The sequence below is a fragment of the Protopterus annectens genome, chromosome 8.part1 (genome assembly GCF_019279795.1).
Source record: "Protopterus annectens isolate FY-2018-M chromosome 8.part1, PAN1.0, whole genome shotgun sequence".
NCBI lineage: Eukaryota > Metazoa > Chordata > Ceratodontiformes > Protopteridae > Protopterus > Protopterus annectens.
The window spans coordinates 40,343,942-40,354,056 of record NC_056742.1 but is presented as its reverse complement, the minus strand read 5'-3'; the positions used below and the strand labels follow the sequence as shown (position 1 = coordinate 40,354,056).

General features: G+C 39.2%; 1 protein-coding gene across 1 annotated transcript in view; it reads right to left on the bottom strand.

Moving 5' to 3' along the window:
• Positions 1–3,513: 3,513 nt before the first annotated feature.
• The window catches only part of LOC122810183 (cytochrome b-c1 complex subunit Rieske, mitochondrial), a 29,346-nt gene continuing 22,744 nt past the window's right edge, over positions 3,514–10,115 (bottom strand). The window contains exon 2 of the mRNA XM_044081660.1: positions 3,514–4,240. Coding sequence (XP_043937595.1) covers positions 3,630–4,240 — 611 coding nt within the window. The 3' untranslated portion in view covers positions 3,514–3,629. The remainder of the gene's footprint in view (positions 4,241–10,115) is intronic.

Sequence of the window (10,115 nt, the reverse complement as noted above, 5' to 3'; positions counted from 1 at the left end):
TATGGCATAGTACTGGAGCTCAAGTTCTATATGGCAAGTTTCTTAAGTTATTTCTGGAGTCTTTAATGGAAAATGTCTTCTGAAGAGGACAAATTCTTTTGAGGACTGAGATGACACCTTTGCTGACAAACTCTCCTTTAAACAGATAGGACTATCTTGCACAATTTAGCCTGTGTGGTATATCTGCAAGGTAGAAAGAAGTGATTGTCCCATTCAATTCAATTATGGGCTTAGGTACAAACAACCCCCTCCCCCCCACAAGGCATGTAGCACTGCAAGCAACTAAACCAACCAGAAAGATCAAGCCTTTCTCACCAAAAAGCTCTCATGCGTAGGTACCCTTTGCTGTTCTACTCAGCGTCAATCGGGCAGCTAAGAGGTGATCGCTGCTTAGCTTTTCGGGCTATAAGCCTCCCAATAATCTTAGAACTTCTTCACCTCAATAAAACTAATGAGAAACCAAATATTTGCTCTACAAACCTAAATTATACAACCACATCACCACCACAAGATGTGACAGGTATCTAAACCCAATGTATCCCACGTTTCTGGAATAAGCTGCCTTACATATCAAATTGATTACTTCTCTAGCCACCTTTAAAGCTGCCCTGGATGACTGGACGCATGACTTCAAGTTTATCATAGGTATGTGGGGTAACTCTACTTCATTGGGGACACTTTCTCAGCAGTACTGGGTGACATAGCCGAGCTTACTGTCTCCTGGCTTCTAATACAGAAGACTGTCTGGTGGACTATAACTTGTAAAGGGAACGGAAAGAAGAAAAAAATACTGCTGGGGATAAGTTTATGATACAGTCTTAAATGAAATGGTACTTAAAACAGCAGTTGGGAGGAGATGGCATCATAGCATTTGGAACAAGAACCACCTCCTCAGGCAAATCCTGAGCCAGGGGGTCTGTAGTACTACAATTTTAGGGACATCTGGGGTAGCGGCCAACACTGGCCCTTTAGCCCAGTTTGAATCAGAATTGGAGAGTAGAAGTGACACCACAGAAGGAACACAAAGTTTGGAGCGATAGGCCTTTCCCAGTCATCCTCACTAGGGTTTTTATGACCTTCCCACCCTCCTTCATTTATCCCAGCTCTTTTCCACGTAGTTAGGAGGGAGGGAACCAAAGGTTTCCAATTTCTCCAGAATGTCTGCTAACACAACACCCTCTAACCCATTTCTTTCACCTGCACCTGGCATCTTTAAGCCTCTACACATCAGGAATCAGCTGTGCTGCTAAAACAGATAACCTGTATGCACTTTTATAAAGATATTAACCTTAGCACTTGGAGCACAAATGCACTGCTGCTCAGGAACAGCCAACAAAACTGTGTTAGATTTATTATATCAGGCAACGCAAGATCAGGTCTGGAGACACATGGCTGTGGTATGCAGTGAAGGTGCTTATGAACAGAGCCAGATAGATTATCAAAATTTAGCACTCTGGGTAATCAAGGCTGCATTAACCAGACTCTTAGCTGACAGTACTGGGGGATTCCAGATGATTGATAGTACTTAAAAAGAACACCCTTCCCTTGAATAAATAAAATAATAAATGTTCACGTCATTGTGATATTCTGTATTATATTAACTCAAACTGAACAAGTGCTTATGATTATATTTTATACTACCCCACAAAACAGCCAAAGACACCCACAAAGCCATGATCTTGTTTAAAAGCTTTTCCTTTATGCTCAGATTTAATATAGAGTCACATTTATATAGCTCATGCTTGACAAAGTACTTTTTTCCCCTTTCATCTGTGCAAAATGTAAGCGTCACGAGTTGTCTTACAGCCTCTGGAGGCTTTGTGTTGATGGCCTTAGTGCTCTCTTGTGAAATGGCAGCATCTGTTAACCATTTATTGTGTGACTTAATAGTTCTGCCAGTTCTCAATTCTGCTTTGAAAAAAAGAGTAAGGAGGAAGATAAGGCCAAACTTGTCAGGTTGTTGTAGCTGCTCTGCTATTCATGACCAACAGTCATTACTTCAAAGAGATGAGCCTTGCAGTATTCATTTTATTTTCTATCAAATTATCTGCCGTTACAAGGACAAAATAAAAATTTCTGGCCAAAAATAAGAATACTTAATATGTCTAAATAATGATGCAATCTAACACACCCCCCACTCTTCAAAACATTATAACTCTGAACCAAAAAATCCACATACTTAACACAACATCAACAAGAAAGCATCTCAAAACTGGGTGGTTAACACTAAACCACAGAGGATGCTGGATCTGGCATATGTCACACAGACTAAGGCAGTTTCCTTTCTGGAACAATGTGACATATGTGAAGAGGAAAAAAGTTGAGTGCATAATATATATATATATATATATATATATATATATATATATATATATATATATATATATATATATATATATATATATATATATATACACATCTATGTACACACAAAGGAACCATATTGGGGGGAAAATTGATGAAGAATTTGTGCTTATAGGCACTTGATAAACTGAGACATTAATGGGGGGAGAACAGGAAGGCAGTGCTTTTTTCTTTGGGGCTGAACAATGGCAAGTCCAGGGTCAAGGTTAACAGCCTAGGAAGACTCAGTTAGCCAAGTAGCAAACTGTAGTGAGCACATATCTGGACAGCTCTGCAACCACAGCAATTTGTATTAGATATATTAAGTCACTCGATACAGACAAGTCATTCACATCACACATCTGCACAGAAACTCAATACATACCATGAACCTGTGTACACAACAGGTTTACTTTTGATTAAGAAGACTTCTAGACAGACAGAAATACTTGGGGAATTAGATGCTCATTTCTAAATGAGGGAACAGCCTGGAGTGGGGGTGCTGATGCAAGATTTCACCAGGTTATGAACAGTAATACAATCAGGGAGAAACCTGCTTGTACACATACCCAACTGTTTTCTAAAAAAAATGTACGAACCCAGAATCACTGCAAAGAACAAAAGATGCAAAGAGCAAAAAAATATGTATATATCACCACATCTTACCAAAGGAATTTGTAAATGGTGACACACAGCATTACAAGCACACAATGAAATGGAAACGTGGAAGATTAAAGCCAGTGTCTATGCAAAAGACCGAATTTAAGATTTCCGTACAGATAACACTAATACTGATGAAAGTCTACACTACAACCAGCAGATTACTCCACAGTTTATCTAAGTCGCTAACCTGACAGAATGCCCTACTCAGTCCTGATGCTATGCTGCTTGCCACTTACACAACATTGTTTTCTGCTACAGTAACAAGTTTTGCATTTAGACTGAACAGGTTTTGTTAAGCAACAGAATGGATACAGCACAAAAGATTACCACAACATTGTTTTCTGCTACAGTAACAAGTTTTGCATTTAGACTGAACAGGTTTTGTTAAGCAACAGAATGGATACAGCACAAAAGATTACCACAACATTGTTTTCTGCTACAGTAACAAGTTTTGCATTTAGACTGAACAGGTTTTGTTAAGCAACAGAATGGATACAGCACAAAAGATTTCCACATAAAATGGGTGTTTATTTTCAACTGCTCGACTACAGCTCAAGTGCAAAGAAATATCCTTTACGCATTGAAATTTGTTTATGTTCCATCAATGTTGGATGTCCAGTTTTTCAGCCAACAATTATAACATCATCACTAGTGAATTCATAAGTGGGAATTTCCAAGTTGTAAGGAGCAGGACCCTTTCTAATTCTACCAGAAGCATCATAATGAGACCCATGACAAGGACAATAATAGCCACCAAATTCTCCAGCATTTGCTATGGGGACACAACCCAGATGAGTGCAAACTCCAATCAAAATGACCCACTCCGGTTTCTTTACTCTGTCTAAATCGTGCTGTGGATCTCTTAGCTCAGCCAAACTGACCTGCCCTTCTTGCTCAATTTCTTTCTGGGTTCTGTGTCGTACAAACAATGGCTTTCCCCTCCACTTAAATGTCATATTTTTGCCTTCAGGAATTTCAGATAACTTGACTTCAATCTTTGACAATGCCAGGACATCAGCAGAGGCACTCATGCTTGAGACAAACTGTGTGACTAAATTTTTAGCTGCATAAGCACCAACCACTGCAGCAGTTCCACTTAGCAGGTAGGAAAAGGCTCTTCTAGAGTCACCGCTGTCTTGAGAAGATTTCTTACTGTCCAACACTTCTTGGCGTCGGTAATCTGAGAAGTCAGGAACTGTAATATCACTGTGTGCATAACGAACACTAGCTGGAGCTGCAAAAACAAATAATGAAATTATATACATTTTTTAATTTACATTTTGTTTAATTTTTTAAGCACTTGATATCGACAATACTACAAAACACCAGTTTTGAAGCATAATATTCCAAACTACACATTGCTGAAAAATTACTGTATCAATGCAAATTCATCCCTACAGAATTTCACATTTTTCTATGCCCAAACTTTAAAAACTGACCTAAAACATAACCCTAACATAGGGCCCAGAAAATATAGTGTACCATGTTACAGTTATAAATATTTAAAATCCATTAACCATACATACAATCCTTACCGAAAATGAAGTGCATTAAAATACCAGTGCACCATATCTACAACATTCCTTGATTTGAAGATCAGCCAAAGCAGGCAAAAAGAAAGGCAATGGCATTCTGTAGAGGATGGATTTCCACGGTTGCTGTAGAAACATCCACGCACTTTTCCTCTGTAATCACTTTAGAAGCAAGGCCATGGTAGATGACAGCACTACTCATGGCACCCAACTTTCAGCCAAGGGAAAGAATGGGACGAGTTATCAATCCTCCCCCCAAAAAAACGAATGGGCCAAGAGGAGGCTAGATGGTCATGTTTGGTAGGGATGTCAAAAAAATTATAAATTAATGGAAATCAGGTCTTCATCATAGGCCACTAGGACCAGAAATAGTTTACATGCCAATTATTTTGCCAGACAACTCCAACAAAACCGAGGGAAAAATACAAATTACCTTGCATAACCCATTATGCAAATTAATATTCCATCCTGCCTAAATTCATAATTCACCATTCTGTTTGTCATCCTATTTTAATCACGGGACTTCAGGGATAAAGTACACTCCCTGAAATAGCTCAACTGCTGTGAGTGGACAGCTCCAAGTCATGCAGCCCTCTTGGGGTTATAGATAAAACAGTCCTGTGTGATCAGTTTGTTCTGCCTTGACTGCAATACCAAATATCAAATGCATGCAAGCCCTACTACTTCTGTCAAAGGATTGTACTTAACATTTCTTTTCTGACACTACTTCTCCTCCATATCCCGCTACTATCGGACAGTCTTCTCAGAGACTGATTAATATTTGGCAGTGTGAATATGCAGTTTACCAGTGCTGTCAGAAATGTGAATACTTCAGTGCAGAGTTTCAGATCACCAAGGAGAATTCATGGTGAAAATGTCAGTACTGAGGTGGGTCACTATGTGTGGTTGTTAGTTCCTGACAAATTAATTTAAATAGCAGTTTGTCTTCAAAGATGTGGATTTTTTTATTGTGTTTTTGTCCCCCCAAGCCTAAAACAATGAGGATTAATTTTGATCTGGACTGTGACTGAATTACATCATATTGCTACCACATTGTCCCTCACAAACATGACTAATTGAAATGAACTTTTTTTTCCATAACACTTACCATATTTTAGTACACAACCATTAAATTTTCATTTAGTTGCACCCACATCAACAAAAAAAAAAAAAAAAATACTTTTGAAGGCCTAACTGATCATTGTTTCTGCATCTTGAACAATGTACATAAATGTAGCTCAGAGATTATGTATTTAAAGAGTAGGGTCATACAAGGTTAAGATGAGCATGTATAAAACTGTCAGGTTTCAGTACACATGCTACAAAATCAGCTTAAGGTACATGCAGATTTTGATGTAAACGATAAAAAATACTGTCACATTAACATTCCAGGTTTACAGTAGCTCTAAAAACCTTAGTAAAACAGGTCAGCTTTCACTTTCACAAAAAGGGACGGCATTATACAACTATTAAACAACAACTCCTAAGGAAACAGTTCATACACTAAAGTAAAAGGGGATGCTAGAATGCAACAGTTACTGTCTATGTAATTAAGAGTAATAAAGTCAATAAATGCATATTCTTGAAACAGTCAACGGATGCAGACTTAAATACCTTCAAGACAATGCCCATAAGGTAGGGAGGAGGAGTTTTCACATGTGGGGAAGGCGTTACACAGCCAATTGGTATGAAAAGGATCATCCTTAACAACAGGACAGAAACCTAAACTGGTCATCCAAGATGATCATCATGAATTTCCCTGATCACTGAAAACATCCAGCCTTTCGCATAGAGAAATGACGCATTCACTGCAACCCAAAAAGAGTATCTGTATGATCAAAGGATGCATTAATTAAGAAAAAAAAATGCCTGAGAGGTGGGCTATGGACAAAGAAGGCTATGATTTGTTATAGATTTCATAACAAAAGTTAATCGTCAGTAAGTAATGCACAAAAAAGGCTCATGTAGTATAAACAATGCAACCACTAGAACCACCAACCCAGTATACCACAGATCAGAGCATCTTTGAGATTTATAAAACTCAAATCCACACCAAGCGAAGTACCAAGGCAGAAATGTAAATTCTTTACTCTAGATGGTAGCAAACAAAGAAGCACACTTAAAACCATTTTAAAAATAAGGTAGTGAGCACTTCAATAAGTCAATCTGACTGTTTTTATTGAAGTACTCACTATCACAGGAATTTGCGTCTGCGTTGACTGACAGAAATAGATAACCAAAGAGGAAGAGTCCCAGGACCAATCACTTAGGGACTGCATTCTGTCAGCTAGTCTGCTATCCAGTGAGTAACATGGTTTCACATTTAAATGAATTAGCTTTCCACTGCTCCTAAAGCATGGAACAGTATCAAAGGCTTTGATCAAGTCCATGTATTTTGTGTGAACAATTTTACCAGTCTTGGTAAAATGTTAAAAAAACGCACTAGTTCAAGAGTCCTGCCTTCAACAAACTCAAACTGGTCCAGGTTAAGGTTTACAAAGATGCTCATGTCCTCACCTGCGAGGGTCACATTGATGCATCTCTCTACTTTTTAGAGAAGACTACAGAGTTTAATAAATCTGTAGTTGCCCTAGTCAGTCTTGTGTCCAGTTTTTTGAAGCTATAAGACTGCAGGTGCTCTCTACACCTTCAGCAGGAGTACAGTGGAGATACTGAAAATAAATAGATATAATGATTTCATCAAGCAGTGCCTGGTTCTAACAAAAAAATAACCTGGTACACTTGACGGCTCATGAAGCTAGTGTTTTAAGCTTTGGAGAGACTACCTAGGATGTGCTCAGAGATAATTGGAAGTGGGGTGCACAGGAATGCTTATAAGTTGTGCAAACTTGGAGAAAGTAGTAAAGTCTGAACTAAATCTGGCCTTTAAATATGCTGCCAATGTCCTCAAGGAGGAGTATGCGATGTCTTTGTATTAGTAACGAACAATCCTCAGAGTTATTTCTTAAAGTTCATGAAATAGCCAGTTATCCTAAGCATAAGAGGCAATTTGCAACAAATACTTGTCTTTTGAGGATACGATCGTTTCAAAGTTTGTTGCTAACCATTTTGAGATCTTCCCTACCTGATGCAGTGGTAGTCTTCTTTCTCCAGTTGTACCGTATGTTGATACCGCAGTTCCACAAAATGGGCATGCTCTTAAATTTAACACTATATGCCTTATGGGTCTCAATACTAACTTGGAGGTGGGCAAAGAATTCATCTGAAAGCTTATCTCTGCAAGAAAGGTGTCTGAATTTCACCAAATCAGTTAGCTGCAGTAGTAAGTTCTATCTTGGAGAGTAGTCTATTAAGATGGAGGGGTTTCAAAGCGACTTAAGTCTCACACCTAGAGTAAATTTTACTGCAAGACTGCAGATCTGACCAGTGATTTGGTAACTGTGTTCTCAGAACACTGATGGGGAGCAGCTGTGAGAATCAGGTCATTTTAGAGACTCTCACTAGAATTTAAGTGGTTGGAATTTATGGAACCCACAGATCTATGCATAGGTTTGTGGTGGTGTAGGTTACCCAGTTAATGCAGGACTGAAGTCATCTAAGAGGGTTGGAATTTATGGAACCCACAGATCTATGCATAGGTTTGTGGTGGTGTAGGTTACCCAGTTAATGCAGGACTGAAGTCATCTAAGAGGCCAGTGCTTGGTTCTATACTGAAGGTAGTCAAATTTATTAACATATGCCCATTGTATGCCGAGGTCAGAGTAGGTACTGCAGACGGTTACTATATCATACTGAATTTTGTTTATAGTCAGAAGAACATGGAGGACTTCTAGGTCATTGACCTGCATTGAAAATCGGGAGGTTAAATGGTTTCTTAGAACACAGCTGCCTACACCAGCTACAATGTCCCAATATGGCACAAAGTCTGGAGGAGAGGTAGGCATTAAAAACCCTCAATAGCAAGGGGTGCTCTCACTGTTTTGAAGCCATGTTTCAAAAATTATGTATATACCTACTGCGGTGGTGGTGCTGCGGTAGCGTTGTCGCCTCACCTCACAGTAAGACGTTATCCTGTTAGATTCTCAGCTAGAGCATCTTCTGTGTGGAGACATGCGTGAATGGTCATACCTTCATTGGAAGTTGTGCGTCAGGGCCGGCAACTCGGCACGTAAAAATCAACTGCCAATCATTAGCAGACCGGAGTTCCGCTGTGGTGACCCCCTAACCGGGAAAAGCCAAAAGACACAACAACAAGTAATCCCTGTAAGGATTGCAAGTTTTTTTTAAGGCTTCAAGCAGGGAGCAATGCTTCTTTTACATGACTTTGATTGCAGTTGGTTATGTGGGTAATATGAGACTTTGTCTAAAAAAGGCACTATAAGGAAGAAAGTCTTAGCCAATATATATGGAAGCTATGAGGAGAGAGATGCGGACCACCCCTAGAAAAGCAGCAGGGGTCATCAATCATTTCATACCAGGCTGACAACAGATCCCCTAAAATGACACCAGTAGACAAGATAAAAGCTAATACTTAAAAATGATTCTGCTTTGTTTGTGTTGGAGGTATTACTCTATGGGATGGTAGGATACTGCTCAACACTAATGAGCTATATTGACAGAGCTCCATCATGTTCTCTTCATATGATCCAAGGAGGTGTAATCAAGCCATTCACTCCCAAGTGGACAGTGATAAAGCCATGCATCTTCCTGGGATGAAGGGACTTCAGGGCAATAGTGACATTACATATCCTAGCACCTAAGAGGCAACTAACAGTTAACCTGCGTTTTTTCAGCCAGGTGAGTGGAGCATCTCTGCATCTAACTATGAAGTTACCTAGAACCAGGATGTCGCTAGATTTGATCTTGCTGCCTTAATATGTTAGTTATTGGACTTTTGTTGGTGTCCATTTCCTACAGTGTCAGAGTGAACTTTATGTTGGATGCCAGATGTTGATGCTGGGTTGCATGTAGGAGGCCAAATTGATAGTTTAAACAGATACCTAGTCCTCAGAGTCCTAGGCTTAGGTAAAGTTTCGTTATGGCATGAGCAAGAAGACTTCTGAGTGTTTGCACTCTTGTGAATCTTGCATAGGTGCATACGGTGGTAATCATACCGCTCAACCTCAAGTGCAAGAAATCTGGACAAAGCCACAAATAATTGGGGAAACAAAGGCCCAAAAATTAGGAAACTTTTTAAATATTGCCCTTACAGATTCAAAAAGTTGACTGAACAACAGGTTTTGCATTAGTAGGAATTTTCTAAAGGATATAAAGTCTGAAAATCAAACATCTACCATTATTTTCTGACTTCAGTCCTCACAGATTTGCCAGAAAACTTAAATTTTAGGAGAAACCGACCACAAATTATTAACAAAAATCTGGACAGTGGAGAGATATGGTGGTAATACACAGCTGAGCTTGCTATATATAGCTGGGATGATATGATGCTGCCTTCAGTTAAGTATTTTCAACACTTAGAGGGAGTGAGGATAAGGGAAGAAAAGTTGGTGCATTTCTTAACTGGCAGGGATTTAAAAAGGTCACAAGGCCCACACACACTACAGAAAGTGCTGAATGACCACTTGTGCCTCATCAGCAAACAAGCCTGCTCTCTAG